The sequence below is a fragment of the Cnephaeus nilssonii genome (assembly GCF_951640355.1).
Source record: "Cnephaeus nilssonii genome assembly, chromosome: 8".
NCBI classification, from domain to species: Eukaryota; Metazoa; Chordata; class Mammalia; order Chiroptera; family Vespertilionidae; genus Cnephaeus; species Cnephaeus nilssonii.
In genome coordinates, this window is record NC_137079.1 from 22,966,560 (window position 1) to 22,994,478 (window position 27,919).

At 45.7% G+C, this 27,919-nt stretch overlaps 1 protein-coding gene across 2 annotated transcripts; it reads right to left on the reverse strand.

The window, feature by feature from the left end:
• Positions 1–864: 864 nt before the first annotated feature.
• RAB11FIP1 (RAB11 family interacting protein 1) lies at positions 865–27,548 on the reverse strand. 2 transcript variants are annotated; one of them, XM_079779082.1, is made up of 6 exons: positions 27,123–27,548; positions 12,250–12,692; positions 10,472–11,255; positions 7,655–9,520; positions 6,794–6,902; positions 865–2,034 (listed from the first exon to the last, which is right to left on the reverse strand). In XM_079779082.1, the coding sequence occupies exons 1-6, from the start codon at positions 27,497–27,499 to the stop codon at positions 1,816–1,818; spliced, it is 3,798 nt and encodes a 1,265-aa protein (XP_079635208.1). In that variant the 5' UTR covers positions 27,500–27,548; the 3' UTR covers positions 865–1,815. The 2 variants fall into 2 exon arrangements, with proteins under 2 accessions (XP_079635208.1, XP_079635209.1); XM_079779083.1 differs by lacking the exon at positions 7,655–9,520.
• Between the last annotated feature and the right edge of the window lie 371 nt (positions 27,549–27,919).

Consider the following 27,919-nt stretch of genomic DNA (forward strand, 5'->3'; position numbering starts at 1 on the left):
ATCAAGTAAAAAACATGTCGTGGAACAAATATATACATGTACATTTTCAGAGTTCAAGTGAATATACAGTTCTCTTTGTAGGTATGTACATAAATGTCATAGCACTACAAAAATACAAGGCATCTGAGAAGTTTACAGTGGTCCCCAGTACTGTAGGAGAGTATTAAATAAAATAGCTATAGGTAGTTAAAAACTAATCGGATAAATCAAGTTACAGTATCATCCTTCAGATTAAAGTGCTCCAATAGAACTAAGGTTGCAGCAGACATGATCCTGAAAAGGAATTCTGCTGCCAGCAATCTTGCCTCTTAACCTCAATATAACAAGAACATACGAAGAAGAGAGTCCCAATTTAATACCGGCTAGTATTGCCACCCCTGCCCACCCCATTGGCCGGCGATATTCCTCCCCCAGGAGAGAGGTCAAGATCTGGTGAGATTCTGTCACAACCAGGAGAAAAAAAAATGAGTAATACAGAAACATTCTAATTGCAATATTAGGTTACTAACAATGATATTACCTGGAGAATTTGAATTGGTACTATTAATTAAGATTAAGAGCCCTAGGCGGTTTGGCTCCGTGGCTAGAGCAACAGCCCGAAGACTGAAGGGTCCCGGCCGGGTTCGATTCCAGTCAAGGGCACGTACCTCAGTTGCAGGTTCCCCTGCCCTGGTCGGGGTGTGTGCAGGAGGCAACCAATCCATATATCTCTCTCACCTCTCCCTCTCTCTCTCTCCCCCCACTCTGTCTAAAAAAAAAAAAAAAATCAATGGAAAAATATCCTCAGATGAGGATTAACAACAACAACAACAAAAAAAGATTAATAATACCGGGCAAGTGTCCTAATTTTTAAAAACATGTATGTTAATCTAGTTTTAAAAATAAGCAACTCCAAAATAAGTATCATTTTCTTGCTCTTTACCATTTTTTAACAAGGGGGCAAATGACAGGAAGAACTGCCAGGGAAAGCAAGGCACAGGGGGAAAAGGCCACAGGAACCCTACTAAAACCATCCCATATCTGGTGAAACTGTTTAATAAGGCCTGGGTCACCCAATGCCTTATCAAAGCCCCGACTAGGCCAATCTAGCCAGCAGGAACCCTGCTATTATGGGAGAAGAGACTTGGACCAACTCCCCCTGCATTGAGTGCCAAGTGACTCTCTCAGTCCCCTGTTCTACTTCTCAAGAGCACATTTTAAGACTAGAGAGTAGTGGAAGTGAGGTTTAGAAAAGGCAACTTGTTAAAAATCTAAAAGGCACACTCAGAGGCTTTCCCTAAACCCCTCTGCTCTGGTCAGAGCAGGACCAAGTCTAAGAAGCCCAGGAGGTTGATGTGGTATCAAAACTTAACCTCTGCAGCCAAACAGACACCTGAGCTACTCAAAAGCCACGAAAGTATGTGTAACGCAGCACCTTCTCATTTCACCCCGAGCGTTAATGACTGGGGAATACGTATTTTAGAATCTCAGTATCAAAGAAAGGAAACCCCAATGTTAAAATACGTTAATACCCCTGGCGCCACTTGACTCTCTGGGCCAGGATCAGATCTTATGACCATGTCTTTCAGGGCATAAATTATTCACAACATAAGGCACAGTGGCATTTAAAAATAAGACCCTGGGAACGTACAGTAAAGGACTCATTGTAATAAGTAACCTGGCTTCAATTGGCAGAACTGACTCTTGCCAGATACCACGCAAGGGAGATAGATGGTGACTTGGAGCCTTAGGCTGGTTATCAGGCACACGGAGTCCTTGACCTCAGGAGGAAGTGGAAACAAACTCACAAAAAAGTCTGTGTTGTACGCTGGCCATTCACATCTTCCCTGCCTTCTTGCCGACCTGACCCGGAACTCGGAGGATGTTGGGGGTTTCTTCCATGACCCTGACGAGCAGGTTGTCGATGTAGTCCTCCAGCTCTCGAACCTGGAACTCCTTCTTGCTTATTGTTTCCTTCTGTTTGAGGACCAGCTGGATCAGCTCATCGTGGGTGAGCTGTGCATAAGCAAAAGCAGGGTCCGAGGGGGTGTATTTCTTTGGAGAGGAAAGAAGAGGGGAAAAAGACATAAAGTCATCAAAGAAGTCTAAATAGCTAAAAGAAATACAAAAGAGGGGCTCAACGACCGTAACCTGAGGCTCCGGAGGTCGGCATTCAGAGGGTACAATGTGCTCTAGGACCTGGACAAACAGGAAACCACTGCTCTGCAGGTGACTGGACACATTTCAAAGATGGAGTGACATCTGAACCAGACCTTGGAGATGAATTATCATTAACTTCCTCCCCCAAGTGACAGGATTTTGTTTTTAATTATAAAAGGAATATCTGTTCATCATGGAGTGGGGGGAAAATATTACCTATAACTCCAATGCATAACATTTGGGTCTCTTTCTTATTTTTCTTTTCTTTTTTTTCCCCTAAATATATTTTTATTGATTTCAGGGAGGAAGGGAGAGGGAGATAGAAACATCAATGATGAGAGAGAATCATGGATCAGCTGCCCCCTGTACACCCCTACTGGGGACCAAGCACCCAACCCAGGCATGTGCCCTAACCAGGAATTGAACCATTACCTCCTGGTTCAAAGGTCGATGCTCAACCACTGAGCCACGCTGGCCGGGCCCTAGTCCTTTTGATGAAGTGGAAAAGAACCAAATTCTAACTCTGTATTAGCTTACTTTTGATCTTTAAATTTATTTCCTTAATTAAATTTATTATTCAGGAAAGTGCATGCTGGGCCTTCATTCTGAGGGGTTTTTAAGACTGGGCATTTTCAGGATGTCTTAGGGGAGGATCACAATAGAATTCTTTCTTATTTTTCCTTGGTTTCTTTATGGTGTGCTTTACAACTTTAACATCATACAGGATATAGTGTTTTGGGTTTTTTTAATATATTTTTATTTTCAGAGAGGAAGAGAGAGGAAGAGAGAGAGCCCACAACCTGGGCATGTGCCCTTGACAGGAATCAAACCCGGGACTCTTCAGTCCCCAGGCCAATGCTCTAACCATTGAGCAAAACCAGCTAGGGTCAGGATATAGTTTTATAGCTTCTTTAAATTGTTATTTTGTGAGCCTTTTCCCATCACTAGATTTTAGCAAAAATTGCTTTTTTAATGGATGCTTAAAATTCCATCATATTTTAACCATCTCTCTCCCTGAGTACTTAGGTTGTTTTCAATTTTCACAATTATATAGTAACATTTTAATTAAAATGTATTAACATAAATCTTCGGTTACATCTCCAAATATTTCCTTAATAAAAATGCGTGGAATTAAAAAGGCATACACACTTAAGGTATTTCATACAAATTGTCAAACAGTTATTCAATTTAAATTCTGTATTCCAAAGGGATACAGGACTTTGAAATCATTAGAAGATTCTAGGATTGTGATGACTTAAAAAAATTATAGAACAATTCAGCATTTCAGAAGGTGAGCATCGGCCATGAAGAGGAAGAGGTGCAAAGAAAATATCCATTAATTCAAGAAACAACAGTGCCCATTATCACATATTTCCTCTCAGGATCTTACACTGGATTTTTTCCCCACACAGTTGCAATAATAATGATGTATATTCAAATTGTGTCCAACTTTTTCCATATAACAGGACAGATGATTTCTGAGTGTAGTTGGCTATATTATTTTAAAATGGAAGTGTCAAAGCCACCTGAGTAAATAATACACGCCTAGGCATAAATCATCTATGAAGGATGGAGGCCCAAGAAAAATACCTTCCCCCCAATCCATTCTAGTAAGGATTCAGCAAGCCTTTCATAACTTTAGCTATGCAATTTCTTTCTCTAACCTCTCTCTTACTCTGCAACATTCCAAAGAGTAGTTCTTTTTATAAGCATTGTTTATGCTTTAGCACAAAGCATCCATTATATGGCCAGCCAACAGCAGTCTCCAGGAAACTTTCCATATTTACTCCGACTATTTACTAGGTACGGTCCAGGACTAAGAGCTTTGCTGCCGGCAGGCAGAGGGACAGCAGTGGGGCTTACAAATCATGAGCAAGCCAAGCAGCAGTTGCCTTTAAGGCACATTATTCTCTCTGTCAGGGCCAGGAGATAAGCCCCTGGCTAAACAAGCTTTGAAGAGTAAATAAAATGAGAGCCAAGGGTCTTTCTTGCTAACTTCCTGAAAGCTAGGTGTTGTTTCTCTTCGGAGCCAAGCTGCATTCCACAGTAAAAGGAAGAGGGGATGGGTGGCCACTACATGACTCTAGGTCTCATGTCCCTTTTATGCTGTTCTTTTGCCCAGTTTCCTGGTAAATATTGTCAACTCCAGGAAGACAAGTGCTGCCTCTTCTACACAAGCACAGAACCCAGCCAAGCTGAGCTGCTCCAGTTATGGTACATGTTTAGGCTAGGGCTAAAGCATTGTAGGTAGGTACACAGTTCTGGCTGCAGCTGGTAATTTCAGGAGACGGCAAGATGGCTAGAAGATGCTGACTTGTTTTCAGCCACAATTCATTATTACTACTCAGCCTCTTGACCTGAAACTCAGCTCTCCAGCTTCAGTGAGCCTTTAGCCCAGCTCCTGGTGGCATGGGTACAGTGCGGTCAGAGGCAACAACCACCACCCAGCACTTTAAAAATGTTTGCAGGAGGGAAGGAGTCGTGAGCAAAAAAGCATTACTTTAAAAAACACAAAAACTGCACTGGACAGTTTTGCTTAGTGGTCCGTGTTGGCCCGTGGATGGGATTCAGGGTTCCATTCCCAGTCAAGAGCACATATCTCAGTTGCAAGTCAATCCCCGGCCTCAGTTGGGGTGAGAGTGGGAGGCAACCAATCGATGTGCCTCTCTCACATCGATGTTTCTTTCTCTGTCTCCCTCCCTCCCTTCCTCCCTCTCACCTTTTTTCCCTCCTTTCCTCTCACCTTTTCTCCCTCCCTTCCTCTCTTTCACTCTCTCTAAAAATCAATGGAGAAAATATCCTTGGGTGAGGATGAACAAAAAAATAAAATAAATAAACTTTATTTTTACCAACTACAGTCCCCAGGAGTCATTTAGGAAATTCCTCTCCACATATTTGAAACACATCCTTGCCCACTAATGGTCATCAATCACTCAGTATCTCACTCTCCTCCAGTCCAGTGATAATGAGTCAAAGACCAGAGGGCTGCAACAAGGCCGGATTCTAAATTATTCTGACTTTAGAACCAGGAAGGGCAGGATGAGGACACGCAAAGCAGAAATCATCTGGGAGGTTGATTCTGTTTTTGTAAGGGAGTTTATTTTTTGTTGTGTGGTGGTTGTTGTTGAATGTTAGCCTAAGCTTTTCAAAGAGAAGAAACCCTCTAATCCAGCAATATTCTTCATGGAAATTGAGATTAAGGAAATAATCTAACGGGAGGGAAAAAGTCCTATGCAAGTAATTGTTGACTGGAGTGTTATTCATCTTGCAAAACAGAAAACATTATAATGTTGTACACTTGGAATTTATGTAATGTTACTAACTAATGTCACTTCAATAAATTTATTTTTTTTAAAAGAAAAACAGAAAACAGCCTGAGTATCCAACAATAGGGAAATGGCTAAGTGAATAATGGTATAACCATTTCAAGAATAATTAAGTAGCAACATGCAAAAAAGGTTATGATATATTATAAAGGGAAAAAGAATTGAAGTGTTTCTATGCAGGTGATGGAGCTGGAAATGCCATCATTTTGCAACTGCCATATTCATCAATGGATACTAAAGCCTGTGAATCAAAAGTTGATGAGGAACAGGATGTTTACATAGCCTGAAATTAATTCCCCACAAATCTAATTAATTATAAAGGGACAAATAGCAACTTTATACTGGAGAACCTGGGGGGACACCACCAAGCTAAGTCATCAGAGTTAACACTTCCACTCCTGGTACAAACTGATATAATGCGCCTCTTCATACAACGCACTGAGAAGGACACGTCATTTGTATAGTTAATTTCGGCCAAGAATGTATAACCTCAACCAAACCATGAGGAAATCCCAGGCATATATAAACTAAGGCAAATTATACATAATGAGCGATCCTGGATTGGATCCTGGACTAGAGGAAAAATTACCCTAAAAAGGACATTAATGGGACAATTGGTGAAATTGAAATATAGACTATAAATGAAAAAAGAATATCACATCAATGTTAAATTTCTTGATTCTGATAAATGTCCTTATTCTCAGGAATTCCACACTTAAGTATTTAGGGTAAGAGAGGTGTGATATAAGCAACTTAATCTCAAATGATTTGGGGGGAAAAATGAGTATACAAACAGAGAACAAAGAGGGGGTGGGGAAAACGAAAAAGCAAATCTGGTAAAATGCTAACAATGGGTTAATTGGGATGAAAGGTGTACAGGAGTTCTTTGTCCTATTTGTAACTTTTTAAAAATTTGAAATGATTTCAGAATAAAGTTATAAAAAAGTATATCTGTGCAATGATTACAACTACAAGAATGTTATATATATCCTTGCCAAAAGGTAGGAAAGGATGCCTGACAATGAAAATACCTCATTTGAATGGGCCAGATGGTGGGTGACACTTTCTCCTCATTAAAGACAAGTGCCGATGTCAATTATGCTACTTGATTCACACAAAAATTCAACAATAACCAAAAAACCATACGGGAAAAGTAATTATTCGGTGGCAAGTGGAGGGGTTTCCAGAGATTATCCAAAGACATGAGACATATGGTTAAGTTACTCCTGGAGTTACCTGCTGCCCAAGGAGATGTATACAATGGTGACTCTAGAAATGGGTGGGTTTTTTTAGATTCCTATCATGCCCATTTCTGGGCGAAGACATACCTTCATAATAGCTTCGTTGATCAAGTTCTCGCTGATGATAGTGGCAGTTCCCGAGCTGGAGTTAGCAATCTTGGTGGCTGTCGTGTTCATTGGCTTCACAAGATGAGGTCTAAAGAGAAGGGAGAAAGGATCCTTAGAGCTTTCTGTAACGGGAACGCTGAGAAACTGCCCATCTCAAAGACGGCAGCCAGCCAGAGAGACGAGGGCGGAGAGTGGTGACTCGCTGTTCACATCTCCGCTCTAACACACGCCAATGTTCCTGTAGAAAGGAAAGCAGTCAGCTCTAGGCAGCCAAATGCAAGCCAACAACGCACACCCTTAGAGCCAGGTGTCCTGACATCCTCACAAGCCCCTTGTCCTCGTTCTCAATGTCAGGAGAACACTAAAGGCGGCCTCTTATTTTTTGGAGGCAACTAGAGCCTAGGACTCCACTGTGGGAGCCCTTGCAAAGCCTTCTGGTCTTCGGCAGTAAAGAAAGAGTTCCAAACAAACATGCCAGCTTCACGCTGGGCGGTGAAAATTTAAAACACTGCTTGGTTCTACCACTCAATCTCAGTTGGTTTCTGAGACCATTAAGATACCCATCACCAGTGCATCTCAGCTATTTTAGAGCTCTAAATCTGTGCAGAATAATTCCTAAACTATTTGGAAGACTACTACTACATTCTCGCTACAAACACAGGAGTGTCTTCAGGTGTTCCCACCACAGGAGACAGCCCTTATAAAATAGGCCCTACCAGCAAAATAGGCGGGTTGCACCATCAGAACATCTGTGCGGTTAGAAAGCCATAATAACCTCTGCAGGAAAAAGCAAAGGGGACATTGCTCAAGTTTATGAAGACACTCTTCCCCGACTCTCACCTGTGCTTGGCTGACCCAGTTCCAGCTGAGACTGGATGTGTCTCCGAGGGTGAGACCCAGGCCTGAAGAAGCGGCTTCCTCTTGCCAGAATTTTCCACTTTACCAGGGAGGCCCTCTGCTGTTGCTTTTTTTTGAGATTCTGCCGTACTGGTGTGGTGAGTGTCAGAGAGTGGGTAGCTAGGGGAAGAGTGTGTGGCAGGAGAGGGCTCAGAAAAGGAGGGGCTGGAGATAGGAGAATCCAGGGCCGAGTCAGCAGGCTGCCTTCGCCTCCCATTTCCCATCAGCTTTGCCTCCTCGCCATCGCCAGGGCCTGGCAGCCGGGTGTCCAAGCGTGAGCTCTTGCCGAGATTTGGTTTATGAATTTCTAAAGTTGTAGTGTGCTCTGAAGAAGCCCTACCAGATGCTTCCGGTGCTTTCGACCGGAGCTCACGCAGGCTGTCTGCGGGCACTGCCAACCCACCTGCCTCGCCACTGGGCGCCTTCTCAGGATGGGCAGGTAACCTGCTCCAGGAAGAAGCTCCTCCTTCCAGAGCTGCCACCTCTGCTGCCTCGCTGTCATCTTCCACCTCGTCCACTCTTTCATCATCCGAGGTCACTTCAGGAATGGAAGGAAGGGTTAAGTCCAGATCAGCCGTGACTGGAGATTTAACATCGGAGGCAGACTGAAGGTCCCCCAGGGGATCAGACAACAGACCTTCGTGATCACTGGCTTTGCTCTGATTTTGAGCCAGGAGGGTATCGTCTTCCTCCATGCCTTTCCCCGAGCTGGCTTCACTCACTGGGCCTTCTGAGACACGCTCCTCATGGGAGGGGAGCAGCAGGTGACCGGCCAGGGCAGCTGGCACACCGGAATCCAGTGGCCGGGGCTCAGTCACAACCTCCCCCTCGGAGTCTTCTGCGTGGGGACGCTCAGCAGGCTCTCTGTCACACACGTCCCCGGCAGCAGCCCCTTCACGCCCCAGCTCCTGGGGATGACTTTCGTCCTCTGCGACCAGTCCAGGGGACTTCTCCACCTCCTCTTCCGTAAAGAGCTGCTCAGAAAATGACACATGCTTCCTGATTCTCTTTGGGCCCTCACTGCCATTCAGGCCCATCTCTTCATGTCTTCCCATTGTGGAGTTACGTGGGAGGACCGGTTCTCCCCCTCGAAGAGGGGGTACCGCCTGTTTGATTGTGGAAGTCATTTCCCCACCCCTAACTCTGTCCTCCTCAAAAAACCCAGACGGACTCTCCCCGTCTGTCTTTACCCCCATTGGAGGCTTCCCAGCCGGGCCTTCCGTCCTGCCACCTCTCACTGAAAGGGCCAATGTTACTTCTCGGGCCCCTTCTGATGAAGGGGGATAGTCTTGTTGTTTTTTGGGGGGAAACCTTGGAGGTTCTTCTTGCTGCCCCGTTTCAGGCTGCTTCAGGAGACACTTGGCTGAGTCATCGCCACTGGTATCCTTCTCTGTGTCCGCCTCCCTGGTCTTCCCCGTTGGAGCCTCTCCCGTCCCTTTCCACACTGCAGCGGGTGGCTGTTTGGAAAGTGATCCCAGGGCACAAGAAACAGCATTTGGAACTTGTGTGAAACTCTCCCTGTGCACCTCTGCGTCAGGGAGCAACGAGGGCTCCTCAGCACCAGCCTGGCCCTGGTCGGTGGAAGGCCAGCTTCTGATGGGCGTGGATGTGGAAATGGGAGCTGCGAGGGGAGGGGAGGAAGCGGAGAAGACAGAAGGAGATTCTGAGGACTGTGTCTCTGCCTCATGCCCCGACTGAGGGGGGACAGGTGTCTGAGCAGGACTGGAAGGGAGAGCAGAAAAAAAGGGAAGAGAGACAGGGGGAGGAGGAAGCCTGGCTGTGGGCTGAACCTCTGGAGACACTTCCAGTCTGCAAAAAGGACAAAATAAAATCTGCTGGTCAGTTGCAGATGCTGCTTGAGAGGCGAAAAAAACATGTAAAAGTAAAGTCGTTCAAAGGGGAGAACTTATTGCTATAAAGGAGCACACCAATACTTAATATACAAAAGGGACACTTTTTATCACTGAGCACACCTGCCACACAAAGGGCTTTGCAACAGAAACAGGAAGATCCAGGTAAAGTGACAGCCCACAGTTGTTGTTTTTATATTTTTATTGATTTCAGAGAGGAAGGGAGAGGGAGAGAAAGATAGAAACATCAATGATGAGAGAGAATCATTGATCAGCTGCCTCTTCCATGCCCCCTTACTGAGGATCGAGCCCGCAACCCCAGTATGTGTGCCCTTGACCGGAATCGAACCCGGGACCCTTCAGTCCGCAGGCCGACACTCTATCCACCGAGCCAAACCGGGTAGGGCAGCCCACAGTTCCTTTTGGTGATACACAGAAAGCACCCAGAAAGCGCAAAGCAGTAAAGATCCACCACAGGGCAACACGCACACATTTTGAAGAGCAATAGTCTATGCATGTCTGTGTGAGTCTGCGTGTGTCTGTGTGAAATCACAGTGAGCAGAATCTCAGATACAAGCCTCTCCCAACCCAGACCACAGGAACACTGCGGGTGGATGTGAGTCATGCTGACAAGCAGAAACCCCCAGGCTCTCGCAACAAGATGCAGAGTAAACACACAGAGAACTGTCACAGGAGTGTGACCAAGGGTCTCGCATGACAGCAAACCAGTGCCAACGTGCGAGGAGGAGAGGTAACATCGGACTCAAAGGGAGATGTGTGAAGAACTTACACCCAGTCCTGCACATACCACAACCGAAACCTGGTATCCCCAACGTGCAGCACTCAGAATCTGCTACACCCACGGCATTCCCCTGGGTCTGAAGATCACACGTGAAGGGCCAAGACTCACCGAGGTTTCACGGCTTTGGTCTGGGGCGCCCTGGCAGAGGTAACAGGTGGTGTCGGTTCAGACTTGGGCTCTGGGTCAGCCTCCGGTTCTGTGCTCTGCACTTCCTCAAAGGGGTTCAGGGATTTTCCCCGTCCGGAGACAACAGCCAGAGTATCCTTCTCAGATCTCTTCACAAGGCCTTCAGCAGGCCCCGGCCCGTCCTCCCTCAGCGGGCCCTCCTGCTCCTTCCCAGGGGTGGTAGCGGGGCTTTCGCCTTCACTGCCCTTGGCCACATCCTTCTTCCCTGTCACCAGAGAAAGCAAAGAGGACTTCCTGTTCTCGTGCTTCTTACTCTCTTTGGATTCTTTCACGGCCTCCAATTTCGCCGGAGCTGTGTTTTCCCGAATGTCCCCGCTGCCCGGCGGCCAGGAGGGCGGCAGGGTCATGGATTTCGGAGAGTTCTTTGTGAAAGACTCAGAGAGCCACTTGTCAGAGGACACGGCACCCCCGTCCCCGGGTTCCTTCCAGGCCCGAGGAGACAGGTTTTCTGTGGAGGAGAACAAATGCTTCTTCCTGAAGCCCTGAGGGGACGGGGAAGAAGAGGTGCTGTCCTTGGTCTCAGTCCTGCCTTCTGGCTGCTCCACGTAAACATGGTTCCCGTTGATACAGACATTAGAGCGGGAAAGCGAGTCGTTCTTGGACCGAAGGCCGCCGAGAAAAGAGAGCCCTTCCTTCTTGGGAAGGGTGAGGTTGACCTGGTTCAGTTGCTTAGGATCCGCGCTTGCTGTTCTCTTGTGAGACATGACTGTGGGAAGGAAAACAAAGGAAAAAGGGAATAAGAAGTTAAACGACGGGCCCACAACTGGAGGGAGGGGGGATTTTGTCCGTGCTCGAATACATTCTTGGTTGTCACAGGTAGAGGCCAGGGATGCTCCCAAAGATCATACAATGCATGGGACAGCCCCCCACAACAAAGAATTATCTGGCCCAAGCCATGAGCAGTGCGAAGGTTGAGAAACCCTGCATCTAATCAATGAAAAGGGCAGCACTTTTGGTAGAGTAACAGAATCTGGCCAACAGTAGGGATTTATCATTGAAATTGCAGTTCAAAACACACAGTTAATTCAGAGTAAAGGGAACTGGATTCCTCAGCTTTCATTATGGATTTATCCCATGAGGTTTAGTACCATAATAGGAGTTCAATAAATACCTGATGAATTAATGAAATATCACTAATGTTCCATGGTTTAACCTTTAATTTTTTTTTTTTTTAAAAAAAAGCTGCCTGACTGGTGTGGCTCAGTAGTTGAGCATTGACATATGAACCAGGAGGTCACAGTTCAATTCCCAGTCAGGGCACATGCCCAGGTTGTGGGCTCGATCCCCAGTAGGGGGCATGCAGGAGGCAGACGATCAATGATTCTCATCACTGATGTTTCTATCTCTCTCTTCATTCCTCTCTGAAATCAATAAAAAAATATATTTTTTAAAAACACAAAAACAAACCTGGATGCACTCATTTTGTTCGATCTAGACGCTTAGACTAATGTACATCCGTTATAGAACCAGAAGTTTTGGAAAAGGAATTTATAAATTCTTAGAAACCAGAGGGCTTAGAAATAGTGAAGGCTTCCTAACCAAGATAATCCATCATCATCACCACCACCACCACCATCATTTTAGTAACTGAGAATCTGAATTAAAATCTTTCTCTTAAGATTTGTGTGTTTTTTCTCTCTCAAAGCAAAGTAAGTTAAGCTGAGGGCAAGAGGCCAAGCAAGAAGGAGGAGGGAACTCACTGTCCGAGGCAGAGGAGGGCTCGTCCTCGTTGTCATCGTCCTCCCACCGGGACTGGAAGTCTCCCGGACGCAGCAGCACTTTGTCTGACTTTGGAGTGGGCAGGACAGACATGGACTGGGAAAGTGGTGTTTTCTGCAGGTTAGACTTGGAAAACAAGGTCTTAATCTTCGACTTCTTTTTCTTGTCTTTCGAAGGTGACTCATCCTCGCTGTCGACAGAGGGTGATGTGCTGGGGAGGATGGCTGAAGCGGTGTCTGATGCACTATCCTTATTCTTCCCCCTGATCTTGTCCTTCAGCTTCCCAAATGGATTCCGAGACTTGTCTTTCACGGAAAGGTCAAACATGCTAGCAGTCATGTTGTTTCTCATAAACTGGATGTCAACCTCAATTTCTCCTCGCTCTTTATCCTTCTTTCCTGGCTTGGATTTCAAGGTGTACCACCTACAAGGAGAAGGCCGAGAGGTCACCTTTGAACTGAAGAGCCTAAAACAACGTTCACAATCCCTACTAACTGGCCCCTCCTCTCCGCTGTTACAACCTCTTATACAAACCTCTTATCTTCTTTGGGGAGTAAAGGGCGGGGTAGGGGGGATAAGGACAGAACTTGTAGTTTTATTTTTGAGAAGCCACCCACTAGGCAAAGATAGGATCTGATTCTGTACTTAGTGTAGCATCACCTAAAATCTTGAGTCAATAAAGTGCTATGTTTAAAAATAAAATAAATAAAAACTCCAACAAATCATTTCCTATGACCAGTATTTTCCTGCAAAAGGGTAAAAATGCAAAGATCATACACAGTTAAGAAGGTAGAATGCCAATTTACAAGTACCAGTAAATCTCAGAGAAAAGCAAGAGTTTATAGAACAGTCCCTGGTAGGGAGTAACTGAAAATATAAGACAGTAAAAATGTATATAGATTCCACTTATATGAGGCATGTGGAGTAGTAAAATTCATAGAGGCAGAAAGGAGAATGCTGGTCACCAAGAGTTGGAAGAAGGAATGAATGAAGGGTTAGTGTTTAATGGGGACATAGTTTGCCCTGACCAGTGTGGCTCAGTGATAGAGCATTGGCATGTGCACCGAAGGATTGTGGGTTTGATTCCTGGTCAAGGGCACATATCTGGGTTGTAGGTTCAGCATGTGCGGGAGGCAACCAATTGATGTGTCTCTCTCACATCAATCGCTCTCTTGCTCTCTCTCTCCCCCCCTACCTTCCTTCCACTTTCTCTAAAAATGAATGGGAAAAATATACTCAAGTGAGGATTAACAAAAAAATGTCTTTAAAGTTTTGGTTTGAATGGTGGTGATGGTTTCACAACAATGTGAATGTGCTCAATACCACAGAACTGTATACCTAAAAATGGTTAAAGTGGTAAATTTTGTTATGTATGTATAATTGTTTACCACTATTTTTTTTTCTTTTGCTAATCCTCACCCAAAGATACTTTTCCATTGATTTTTAGGGAGAGTGGAAGAGCGAGAGGCAGAGAGAAACATCGATGTGAGAGAAACACATCAATTGGTTGCCTCCTGCACGAGCACAGACCAGGGCCCAGGCCGGGGAGGAGCTTGCAAGCAAGGAACATGCCCTTGACCAGAATCAAACCTGGGACCCTTTGGTCCACAGGCCAATGCTCTATCCACTGAGCCAAACTGGCTAGGGCCCACAATTTTTTTTTTAAAGGAGTATTTCAAACATTATTCAAGTATTTCTCCTGGTCATTTGCAAACTACTTCAAGACTTTGGCAAATGACATATCAGTTCCACTCCACTGAAAGACAAACTTCAGAAAAAGGAGCTCTCCCCTTGGCATTTTCCAGCTGGTTAACTGCAAGAATGTGAGCGGTGTGACCACTACAGGCCAAGCAGCTCCAAGTACACGGTCTCCTGACAGCCAGCCCCAGCGTCACCCTCACAAACAGAACCCACATTCTGACTTCATTTCAGTGACCTATTTAAGAGCTGAGGGCCATGGGGCTTTAAGGAAATGATGGTTTTGCCCAAACAACCACAATTTCCTCTTTCACCTTCAGCCTGTCTTGCTCACAGGGCAGATCACTGCCCTCACTATTTTCGCTCAGCCTACACTGAAAGGAAGGGAGCAGAGGGAGGCAGAAACCTAACACTGAAATAGCTCCTCCAGCATACTTGGCATGGCACACACTGAGAAATATCCTCAGTTAAGTCTCACAAGAATGACATTTCTTTATCTCAAAAATGGGATCTTTTACCCATTTTACAGATAAAAGAGATTGAGGCTTGCAAGGGAGGTCATTGGTGCAAGGTCTTAGGACTCTTAAGAGGCACGACTGGGTTCTGAATCCCGAACCTGGGACCCTTTGGTCGCAGGCCAAACCAGCTAGGGCTCAACTCCTTTTGAGGAAAGTTTGAGCTTCTAATTTAAACGTTCTAAGATAAAAGAAAGGGGGAGAACCCACCATAGCTTGCCATCAGCCATTCATCAGAAGCTTTCATAAAGTCCAGGGTACAAAGTGATCACGAAGAACTTAACCTGCATTATCAAAAGACAGCCAAGATCTGAGAAAATGATGTCAGCTATGATTTTGGACCTTGAGGAGAAATCTCATCATGGTTTTTAAAACCACAATCCACAGCTGGAGAGGGCGGGGAGATGCGAGGTCCTGACAGACAGCCTCGCCTCTGCCAGCCTGGTGTCTTTCCAGTACATTTCCCAGGACCTGGCCGGGAATAGTTTGCATATTTGTCACTTAGATGTTGAGAGGATTATTTGTATTTTTCTCTTCTGACAGTCGTGTGCTAAATGGTAGCCTTGGTGAAGAAGGTGGTTACCTTTTGTAAACACCAACTTGAAAAGGGGAAGCTGCTGAAAGCTGAATCCCAGGGCTCAGAGGACCACACCAGCCACAAGCAGAGCGCTGCCCCTCTCCACCAGGGGATGCGAAGACAGGACAGACTTTTAAAGAATATGTACTTGCCAGTTCTTGGGACCAGACCTGCCCTTCCAAAAATATCAGTGCCAACGTCTGTTTATTTTGAGCAAAGCTCCAACCAACTCTAGAATCCTCTCTGCGGGCCTATTATTACCTGCTGCACAGGTTCAATCCCCAGGCGCTAAAGTGGGATTTGTTTTGGAAGCCCAACACCACTAGGAGGTGTGAAGAGACACTTCACCAACTGGTCCTGTCTGCTTACTTTCCCAAACACCCCAAACAAACACCAAGTAACCCCAGAACAGCCCTGTTTAAGGAGGTGAAAGGCAGACTGAATCACAGGCGGGGAAGCATCTCATGCATATGTTCAGAATTTTTAAAAACCTGTGCTAGGTTTATTAAAGCTAGAAAGGAAGACAGAAGTGGTTTCTTCTATTATCAATATTACCCAAGGGATATTTGACACAAGCATAATTTATAACAAGAGTTATAAATCATCCGAAGGAACCCCCAACCAGAACATGTAATGGGGTTTTAATCTTTAAACATCAATTAAATTTTTAAGCATTTCTGTTCATTTGCTTTTAAGTTCACTTAATTCCAGCACCTTACGGAAGTAGTTCATAAATAATAAAGCATGGCCACACAGCACATGATGTCAGCGTGGGCGTGTCCAGCGTTACCTTTCAGGTAGCCCAGACGGCTTACAGTATCTCAGAAATCAGGGCCGGGTTCATTTTCCTAGTCCAAAGGGCAGAGAACAGAAGAAAGCCATAATCCCAATGTAGCAAGTTTATTTTTACACCCATGTCTGACAAAACCCTGCAACCTATCAAAAATGATCCCTTCTATAAGCAAATAATGAATTTTACTTACAATTAAAGTTCAGTTGTTCAAAATGTAATAGGATTTCTGAATACATAGGAAGTGACAGGAAACTTATGTAAACTATATTTTTAAGCAATAACAGGCATAGGATTAAAATTAAAAACATACAAAATGGTATAGAGCCCTAACCAGAGGTCACCTGTTGGATTCCTGGTCAGGGCATATACCCCGGTTGTGTACTCGTTCACCAGTAGGGGGTGTGCAGGAGCAGCTGATGGATGTTTCTCCCTCTCCCTTCCTCTCTCTCAAAATTCAATAAAAACATATATTTTTTTAAAATAGTACAGAATGAAAACTTCAGTCTTCCTACCCCTCCATGCTCCTCAGGCAAGTGATAGTCTTGGGCATATACAAGAAAAAATGTGTAGCATCCACACAGCTGCCCTCCTTTTGGGGGATTAGGGTTGGGTTCTTTTGTCAAACAACAGCTTAAAAAAAGAAAAATTCTTTTAAGTCTTCTAGATGTAAGATTAGGTCTAGGACCTAAGAGCAGTAGGGATGTAAAAAAAGAATGAACTAGGTACAGGAAGGAAAAGAGGTGGGAGGCAGAACTCAGGACCCCCCTCCACCCTTTCCCCCACCCCCAGGGCTGGGTTGGGGAGCTACTGCCTAGATCTGCATTGTCAAATCTCCTGGGCTTTGAAACAGTCATTTTGAGAACAGTTCATGCCATCCAACCATGCCCAATTCTCAGGGTTGATTTGCCTCAGAATGCAGTTTCTCAAACACACGGAGAGCGGATCCCAGGGGGCCTTCCATCGGAATGCGGCAGGGTGAGGGCAGGGTGGCTCCTGCTCTTGGGAGATGAGAAGTGCAGACATTGGGGATTACACGTGTGAAAGACGGACTGGTATGTCTCAAAACTAATCTTCCTGCAGATGAAGCAAGCCTGTTTTTCCTTCAAAACATTCCTGAGGGCAGGCACGTGCAGAGAAATGGTGGCTCCAAAGATTCGGCTCAAATACTGTTTACACACCAGGCACTGAACATGCAACACAAAGAGGCCAGATTCTGCCCTAAAAAACTTACCCTCTGGGGGGTGGGGTGGGGAGTGGGGGGACAGAGAGTGAGTTTAGGAACATCGTCACCAAGTGTTGGTGACATCGGCACAACTGCTGCCTTTTCTTTCTAACTTTGGAGCACGACAAAATCATCAGGCATGAAGAGAAACTATAGTTTCAACCACAAATGAGGTCTCGCACACATGAATACAGTTCTCGGCTCATTTAAACCCCAAGGGGCTACTAGAACCGCCTCCTTAGGGATCCCGCAAAATGAATGAATACTGTGTCCTCCAATTGGACACAGAAAGGCAAGGCAAAGGGGAGACCACAGCTCTACGAGTCACTTCAACGTCTTACAGTATTTGTTTAATTTCAAGGGAGCCTTGTCTGTGGGCCCAGTTTGGACTCAACGGTCAGTGGTGGACTGCCTGTTTCCCTTCCCCTGCAAAATCGCAGCGGTGACTTGTAGTGTGAGTCATCTCCACCATGACCCAGCATCGTGACCCAGGGGAGTATGGCCCCACATCAGGAAAGAAGCAGGAAGGACAGAACAGCACCTGATGTGGTGTTTCGAGACAGGGGACACACTCGACCTTTCTTAGGTGAAGAAATGTTCATTGTCTTCCCCGGGAAATAAAAAGAAAGCTGAAAATCCTATGGGGCCAGCAGCTGAGAAAGAACATCTACAAGGGTTCTGAAAAGGAGTGATGGGTAAAACGTCCAGACTCTTCTCTTAATAGCCGAGAGGCGATGCATAGCAAACAGGGACAGAAGTGTTTATGACCTATAAAACATTGGCAGTGTGTACCTTGCAGAAGCTAAGTAGTTTAACCAGTTTTGTTATTGACCAAGGTGGCTGGTCATCATTGCTTAAGTCTGAATACAGAATCACCAATCAGCCAACCTCGCCGCCCAGGTGGCCCTTCCCCTCTGCCCACTATCCACTGCTTGGAAGGACTCCCGGTAAATCATGACAGAGGCAAATGGATCACTTTTTTGCCCTAATTTTGTTATTCTAATGGCACCAAAAGGCTATCTGTGGCCACCAAACTCAATCCTAAAAGTTGGTAAGTGACATGGTATAGGAGAGAGAACAGAAAAAGCCGGCTGAAAATGCTTTTGGCCCTTCCTATATTATTTGCTCTACAGAAATTCTGTTAGAAAGTCATCAAAGTGAGTTATAGAAAAATTTTTTTAATTTTCTCATGCTAATCCAACCGTTACCTTTTTATGTATTTTCTTGAAGTCTTTTCCCTGTACATTTAAACAATCACTAGCTGAGAGACTTCAGGCAAGTTACATAACCTCTCTGTGGCTCGGGCTCCTCCTCTGAAACAGGGTTCAAAGCACCTACCTCATAAGGATGTTATGAAGATTAAATGGCTTCATATATGTACAATCCTTAGAATTAGAACAGTGCCTGGTATTAATAAGCACTCGACAAGTGTTAGCTATAATTATTGCTTAGTTGTAACCAAAGTACACATGCAATTTTATTTGTAGTAGTTATATACATAATTGTCTTACAGTTTCCATACCCATCAATTCTAGTGACTGTATGACATACTGTGAAATATATATATATATATATATATATATATATATTTTTATATATATATATATATCATAGTTTACCCATTCAGATGGTTTTCAAAAAGGAATTTAAGAAATCTATAATTCTGACTGACTAGGCATCCAAATACCATCAAATACAAATAACAATGATTTACATTTGAAGGGGGTAGGAAAAGACTCAATTACAAAGCAGTTTGAATTACACAATTTCCAAAATTAAAACGTACATACGAATTTTTAAAATACAATGATCAGTGTATATTTTCTGTAACCTATGAGAGATATTTAACCAATGGTCTTCAGGGTTTCTACGTAGGCAGGAGAGTCATGAAGCAGAGGGCTTCCAAACGACGTCAGAGATGTGCCAAGATGGCATAATTGGCTGAAGGATAAGGCTCAAGGCATTTTTTTAAGTTGAAAGCAATATTAAACTTCCTGTAGGCAAAGATTAAAGGGAATAACAAGCACCAGTATTTCAAGATTCTGAGAATTAGAAAAATTGACGCACTTTTAACCATGTAAATCCCCCCCTGCAATCATTTACTGACCCATTCTTTTCCTTGATCAGATCTCAAAAAGCCACAAATGTTAATATTCTACCTTCAGATCAGGTATCTAGCCTCTAGCCCACATGTAAATGCCACTGATGCATTCTATTTGGTCTGCTGAAGAACATTCTCATGGCAACCGTGGGGATCCTTTATCACTCATGCAAAGAGATTTTAAGGATGGAAAAAGAAAATGCAACGCTTTGGTTCACCGTCTTTTGATCAGGACAAAAGAAACAAACTTCAGCATGACAGACATCAAAAAACATCCAGCCCTAGCCGGTTTGGGCTCAGTGGGTAGCGCGTCGGCCTGCGGACTGAAGAGTCCTGGGTTCAATTCCGGCCAAGGGCACATGCCCAGGTTGCGAGCTCGATCCCCAGTGTGGGGTGAGCAGGAGGCAGCCAATCAATGATTCTCTCTCATCGTTGATGTTTCTATCTCTCTCTCCCTCTCCCTTCCTCTCTGAAATCAATAAAAATATATCTTAAAAAACAAAACATCCAGCCTACGCTCCGCCCACAACCGGACTCACTCCTTTCTAAGAGAGTTCTGGGCAAGGAAGCAGAGTATCTATGGTTTATCTTATAATCAAGGTAAGTCCCAAGGGGGAGGGGGGAGAAAAACCCCACACCAAGAGCATTTAAAATCCTGCTTTAACAACGGATGATTAGTGAAAATGAAAAGTTCCATTGGTGTAAACGGAAAACCCCTCAGGACTGGCGCTGTAGGAGGCGACACCCTTGAAGCAGTATCCCAGGACCCAGCCTACCACTGGTTCCCTGCACACAGGACACCCATTCTTTAGGATCACAAGAGGCCTTTTCAGACCAGACTTTCTGGAAGCCTTAATTGTTCTACCTAGGTTAGCCATGTCCATGTTAATAAAAGAGTATTTATATTAAAAGTGAAGTGTGCAGCAGCCACACCTTTAGAAACATTTTTCTGGGGTTTCTTAAAAATGCCTTCCCTCTCACTCCCATTCAGAGGCCAACATTCAGGAAAAGACACTTAATTACCACCGCCTTTTCTCTCCCCACAGGCACATTCCTAAATGTGTCCCTCGGGGACACCCTGGAGACTAAAGCCCTGGTTTTTTTTTCCTAACAGATTATCTACAGACTTCTCCCTACAGGAAAGGAATTTCTTGTCTCATTAGTGACTAAAAGCAACCCCTTTGCCAAAAGCATCATTAACCACCAAGCTGCAGAGACAACCTGCTTCTTTAATGTTCAGAAAGGGCACAGACAAGCAAGCCATACCCCAAACTGGGAAACTGAATGGGCAGAGCTCTGACCTCACACTTCGGACACCCCTAGTCTTTAATCCGCTGGATTAAATGTAAGATTAAAGAGTTCTCCACGTCCACACAGGCAAACGACCGCCTGCCTGTGCCTAAGGGACTGCAAGCGTGTGTGTGTGTGTGTGTGTGTGTGTGTGTGTGTGTGTGTGTGTTCGCTCATTCACTCTCAGAGACTGTGTATGGGCCCTGCGTTGGGTCACACAGCAAAAATAAGACCAGTGATCTCTGGCCAAGGGAGAAGCAGGTAAACGTCAGCTTGGTCTCTTCCTGAGCCAGCTGGGGCACAAGATGTGACCCAGGACACCTCCTTAAAGTAAGTAGAACCCTCTCGTCAAGTTTTTTTCCAAGACAAAAATCCTGGCAGCAGGCTGTTGCTTTTGCTGGAATTCAAAGGCCTGAGAATTTAGAGATCTACCCCAGACCCAGAACCAAAGGCCACCCAGGGGACTGCTCTGAAGCGAAGATAAAGCCTAAAATGACTCCCGATCCCTCTCTTCACTTGGGCTAGGGCTTCCTAATTTGAGAAGCAGTGTTCTAGGACAGATGGCAATTAAAACTGAAGTATTTTAATATATACCTAAGATTATTGTTAAAGGAAGGGACAGGGATATCAGCAAATACTTGTTTGAGTTCTTGACATTTTAATCAGCACATGTATTGCTTTTTATGTAATTATAACATTTTTGAGTTAATAACTACAATTAAAATGACCTACTATTTATAAAAACCTCCCCCTAATGGTAGTTAGCGAAATACAATAGAAGTCTTTGTAACCAAAAGGAAGTTTAAGCAAAAGGAAAAAGGCACAGGACTTTCATACGCATACTTTCCCTAATGTGAAAAATATTTAAATGGTTGACGTACTTGCCCCAGAGTTTTATTTCCCATTTCTGGGTTTATTGTTCCTAATGTTACATATTATTTTCCCTTTTCTTAGTCCTATGTTCCTTGAAGCAGTGACTTCATCAGCCTTGTTGGAACACACCAGTAAGACTGCATCAGCTATGCTATTACAAAACAAAGACTAGGCCTGTATTAAAACTGTAAATACTTGAAGACACACACCCTGGTTTCAGTGATGTTTCCTACTCACAGGTGTCACTGCCCAAAACTGTTTTTGCAATGGTGACCTCACCCTGTCATAGTGACTGTTGGGGAAAGAAAGCAGCCACCACTTCCTGGTTCATTTTCAACAGCAAGCTCTCCTTGTTTTATTTGTTCATTCTTATCACTTCCTCTCAGTCACCCTCACCCACATCCAATCCATCACAAGCCAAGCCAACTGAGCCTCCAAAATACTTCTGAAATCAACCCACCTGTGTCCATCTCCACAGCCATCACCCTAACCCAGTGGTCGGCAAACTCATTAGTCAACAGAGCCAAATATCAACAGGACAACGATTGAAATTTCTTTTGAGAGCCAAATTTTTTAAACTTAAACTTCTTCAAAATAGAGTCGCCCAGGCCGTGGTATTTTGTGGAAGAGCCACACTCAAGGGGCCAAAGAGCCGCATGTGGCTCGCAGGCCACAGTTTGCCGACCACGGCCCTAACCCAAGACACCACCGTTGGTCACCTGGATTACATCAGTGGCCTCCCATTTTGTTTGTCTGATTCCAGCTAGGCTTGTTTCAAATCCTTTCTTCACCTAACAGCCACAGCGATTTTTAATACAATGGATTACACCGCCTCATTGGCCTCCCAGGGTTCTTAAATAAAGCCCTGCCTTCCTCTCCAGCCTCAATCTACACAATCTCTCTGGCCACCTCAGGGCCTTTTCACAGGCTGCCCACCCCATCAGGCCTTCCTCCTCTACTTTTCACTAGAAAAAAATCCTGCTTATTCTCAGGTCTCTGCCTCAGATGGGCTATCTGCAATATTCTTCTTTAAATCATGTCTTCTGTGGTCTTTTCTCTTATGATACCCTGTTCTCTTCCTCCACAGTACTTATCACAATACATGATTATTTATTTATGTGTTCATTTGTTTAATGTCTATATACCCCACATAAGGCTCTGAGCTTCCTGAAAGCAGGGATCACGTCTGTTTTGGTCACCACTGTTTACACTTGTATACCCAGTACCTGGCACATAGTAGGTGTTAAAAAATATTTATGAAAAGTATGGATAAACTTTAAAGACAAGGGGGAGAAAAGCCGTTGGAGCTTTCCTCCTGCTAACTGAATGTCTTACAAATAAAATTATAATCAAATAATACCATGAAAAACACAAGGGAACACCTTTAATACAATAACTTTGAGGTACCTTCCCCCTTCTGAGTCATTTCACTCCATTGCCATAAGCAGGTTAGGGTTTATCCAGAGGAGACAGAGAACTGTCTTGGGCATTGAGCTATCCGTTTCCTGCACTGGAGTGGGAGGGGACTGTGGCTAGGTGAGAGGTAGGAGGGTTTCCAGTAAGGCCCAAGGGGAATTATATTTAAGGGGAATCCCAAGAAAGGAAAAACTTAACAATGTTGCTCAAATTTTCCAATCTGTTACGAAAATCTTAAGAGTATGCTTAGGAAACCTAAAGGTATAAGCACAAACGCTGACTGCTTATAATTTGTGAATTACACATCTCTGTGGTTTTCGAAGTCATTTCCCTGCATCCAGCTCTCCCAGAAAAACGGCTCTCTGGCCTTTATTTCTTTGTAATAACCCAAATTTCCTTTGGCAACTTATTATAGCGTTCTTCTACACTTACAGCTCTTCAAAATAGTTAACCTTTATTAATATCCAAATCCTTTCAGATACAACCAAATTCCCCCTTAAATATTCAAGACATATAGGAAAATGACTCTCCACCACTCACACTCTCGCTTCATATCTGGAAGACTATTCCAGTATTAAGTTGCATGATATTTAGTTACACAATGGCCTTCCAGTCACCAGCCTTAATGAATATTTATTTTAACCTGTTAACTGATAATTTCCCCAAATTTTGTTGCTCTTACCATGCTAAAAAAAAATGGTTTTAATCGATCTAGAATCCCACACTACATGAGACTAGAGAGCTGAGCAGAGAACCCTACATGTTAGTCACCTGATTCTGCCTCTCAGATTCAGGTCTGTTTTATGACCATGAGACTTAACTGATTCCCATTTAACCGAGGCCCAACTGAGACCCGAGAGGTCTTTAATAGGTACGCGTAAGTGCAAAACCAATTCATTCTATTTGTTCTTAAGTAAAGGGACTATGTATGCAGTCTTCCCTATTAAATGTATCCTATCCTACGTCAGCCTCTGTTTGGTGCTTCAAAGACGTGTGTCATCACACTAAAGTCAAGGTCTGTGAAATCTGAGTCATTATAAAAAGTATATTCTCTTGACTCCAAAGATACGACTGATGGAGGCTTATCAAAAGAACAAGTGGAAATATTAGCACAGTTAGCTCTTAATGCCTTGAGTTTCAGCTTCTAGACTCATAATGAAAGTCACACTCTAGAACAGCAACCTTATTTGCTAGAGACGAACACACACACACACACACACACACACACACACACTCACAAACTACAGACCAAGATTTGAGCTTTTGGCCCTGACCAGTGTTGCCAAGTGGTTAGAGTGTTGGCCTGGGCACCAAAGGGTCACAGGTTCAATTTCCAGTCAAGGGCACATACCTCAGTTTAGGGTTCACTCCCTCCCACTCCCCCCCACCCCCATCCCCTTGGGATGAGAGTGGAAGGCAACCAGACAATGTGTCTCTCTCACCTCTCACCTCTCCCTCTCTCCCTCCCTCCCTCTCTTTCTCTCTCTCTCTCTCTCTCTCTCTCTCTCTCTCTCTCTCTCTTTCTCTCCCCTCCCCCTTCCACTCTCTGAAAAGCAATGGGAAAAATATCTTCAGGTGAGGATTAACAACAATTTTTATTTTTAATTTTGAGCTTTCGTTTTGTTTCTGGTTTTTAATGTCTAAAGTGGAGTCAAACCATTAATGACTAGTTCAAATGACTTCCTAGCCCAACCAGTTTCTGTTAAAATTCCGTCTCTCGTGTATATCTCATTTTCCAAATCCCAGCTATCTTGAGGGCCCAAGTGATGTACCCTGGCATCAGACAGAGTTTGTTTAACTGGGTTCCCCCAGCACCTTGGAAAGTCCCAGGAAGTGATAAATGGAATGCTTGTAGTTTCACCTACTGCTAGAGGAGCAAATAAAAGAAGCCTTCCTTAGCAGTTATAAAAAATAAAAATAAAAATAAATCAACTAAGTGCTATTTTCCTACAAGCTGATACTGCGACTAAGGGGTAATCGGTTCATATAACAGTGGCAGGAGTAACCAATCTGGGATTAGGATTACAATGGAGAGGATGTGAAAATGAAGATGCAAAGCCTAAACCAGTGATGGCGAACCTATGACACGCGTGGGCCGCATGCCGAGGATGAAACATTTGCTGCTCCTGAGGATGAAACATTTGCGAAATAATGTTTTTTCCTCAAAGTGACACACTACCCGAGTTATGCTCAGTTTTTTGGCGAAGTTTGACACACCAAGCTCAAAAGGTTGCCCATCACTGGCCTAAACACTTCCTGAAATAGGGAACTTAAGGAGGTTTTCACTCCTCACAAAGCAGTAACAGAACTTTTTGAATCTATATATGGGCCCCCTTAACCCAGAAACATCTGACAAACATTAATTAAGTCAGGCAACAAGCTCCATTCATAAATAGGGAAACGGGTTTTGAGAGACGGAGCAGCCTGAGGCCCAACCATGAGTCAGGACCAGACCCAGGGTCGGGAACCCCCATCTCTGGCAGGGAGATGCACTCTTTCTTTCGAGGGAATACAATGCTCCCACAAGAAACAGATGGCAGAGACAGATGATAATATCCACACATCTTGGGTTGGGACCAAACAAAGGACTGCCAATGGCTCCCCGTTGAAGCCGGAAAGGAAACCAACCCAAGGCCCCAAATGTCATTTACACAAATGAAAAATGCGCATAGCTTCAGCCCCTCCTTAGCAAAGACACCGCTCACCTGATGGCTGGTAAGTTGAAGCCATGAAGATACCCCATCCATCCTCACCTAGGGCTCTCCATTTTTATCTGATTTGAGTTCAGAAATGCCTATTCATCTTTGGCCAGATAAGCGAATCAGGTATTATATTTGCAAGCATGCATGCTGAAATTGGACCCACCCTACAGAAAAAGGAGTCCGGTAACTTCAAACAAACCCTCTGGCTTTTCCTGTCTCCTTCACAAGAGAAAGTTAAAAACCTGTTGGTATCTAAAACACAAAAGGTGAATCAGGGTGCTTCATAAACTGTAGGGGCTAGGTGGTAACATGACTGGCTTGCATATTTAAGGTCCAGCAAGTAGCCAATGAAGCGAAGCAAGGCTAGGTTTGGGTATACTAGATGAACACAAATGCTCCATTCCAAACACGTGTGAAAGACAACAGATAACTGGGTAACATCTTCGAGTGAACTGAGTTTTGCCCAGTTTTCCCTGTAGGAGTGAGATGCCGGAACACCGCGGTGGGCAAACTGCAGCTCCCGAGCCACATGCGGCTCTTTGGCCCCTTGAGTGTGGCTCTTCCACAAAATACCACGGCCTGGGCGACTCTATTTTGAAGAAGTGGCGTTAGAAGAAGTTTAAGGTTAAAAAATGTGGCTCTCAAAAGAAATTTCAGTCGTTGTACTGTTGATATTTGGCTCTGTTGACTAATGAGTTTGCCGACCACTGGCCTAACACATAACTCTTGACTGGGAGGTACAGGTGAGCAGCCATCTGTGGGGAGTAGGGCCAGAGAGAACTTGACAAAGAAACACAATGCCTACCTCCCAGTTGAGCTGGGCCAAGGGCAGACCCTGGCTCCAGCCATCGCTGAGAAATCCTTACTAATTTGGGGCCCAGGCAAACAGGGTTAAATATTTTTCAGCCTGAAGGTGGTGCATTCTTTGGGGAGGGGGGGAGGGGAAGGGAGGGGTAAATTCTCTTCACCAACTAATGGGGCCGGGGCGGAGGTGGGGGGGTGGGGGGGGCGATAGCCATCACCTGGCAACCTGCGCACCCCATTCCTGGCAACCTGCACACCCCATTCCTGGCCCCCACCTCCACCCACTCCTCACTGTAACGCCCCGTTCCGTCCATGGGTGAGCCTCCAGAGCCAGGGAGTGTCAGTGGGTTTCATTCCTCCAGTTAATCCTCCTCTCGGCGCCACGGCCCGGCCATTCTCAGCTCAGTCAGTGCCCAGGGCAGTAACATACCTAGGAGGCTTTACATAATTAATGCGAGTATCAAATATACACACTACCCACACTAATAACAGGAATTCGTCAGGCCACATGTATTTTCAGTGCATCAAAAATGCATTAAGTGCTTGCTTACTAAGTTTCAGGCGCTGAAGCGACGTCAGGCAGATTCAAAATCGCCCCACGTACCCCTCCCTCCCTCCCTGCGTTCAGAGCCCACACGCAGGGAGAGCTGGCGCGGGGCGGCCGGAGGGGGGGAGCTGGGAGAGAATGCTAGTGCTGGTCCAGGGGTCCCTCCCGAGAGGTCTCTCTCTGTCCGTCCCCCCGAGACACAGCAGCGCCCGCACTGCGCGTTCTAAGAGGATCTCGGCGCCCCGGCCACCTGCACGGCCCGCGCCGGGCTCCCGGTCCTCCCCCGGCTCCCGGCCCTCCCGCTGGCCGCACTCACTGGGTCTTCCTGCGGCCCTGGTCCCGGTGCAGGTCCCGCAGGTCCACCTCGACGCGCCCCAGGAACTTGTCGAGGCCGAGCAGCGCGCGGTGCAGCACGGTGAGCTGCAGGGTGGCGGCGGCCGCGGGCGCGGCCCCGGCGGACAGCAGCGGCGGCAGCTCGAAGGTGGCCTCCTCGCGCCACACGGGCGCGCCCAGGCTGCGCTCCGACACCGAGGTGGCGTACTTCTCCTTGCCCACCTGGATCACGGCGTACGCGTCGCTCGTGCCCCCGGGACCCTTGGCCCGCAGGCCCCGCGCCTGCAGCACCGTCACCTGCACGTGTGTTGGGGACCACACGGCCCCCGGGCCCCGGCCCGCCGCAGCCGCCAGGGACATGGTGACAGCGCCGGAACACCGCACGGAGGGATGAGCTGACCGCCGCCACCCGCGGCCTCTCAGCCCGCCCCGCCGCCCCGGCCTCTTTAAGGCTTCCGGCCACACCCCCTCCCGGGCCCGCCTCCCGCGCCAGCCCCGCCCACCTGCCGCGGAGCAGCCCCGCGGGGCCCCCGCACCGGGCGGGGCTGGCGCGGGAGGGCGGGGCGGGGCTGGAGAATTCCGGGCTGGGAGGCGGTAGGTAGGGGAGGGATGGAATCCACCACCGACCGCGGTCGCACGGCCCCACCGGAACTGGCGGAAGCCCTGGCTCGGGAGTCAGACCTCACTTCCAGTCGGGCATTGCCCACGTGTGGCACCTTGCACACATTACTGAACATCTTTTGGTCTCAGTTTTGGTCTCAGTTTCTCCACCGACAAAAG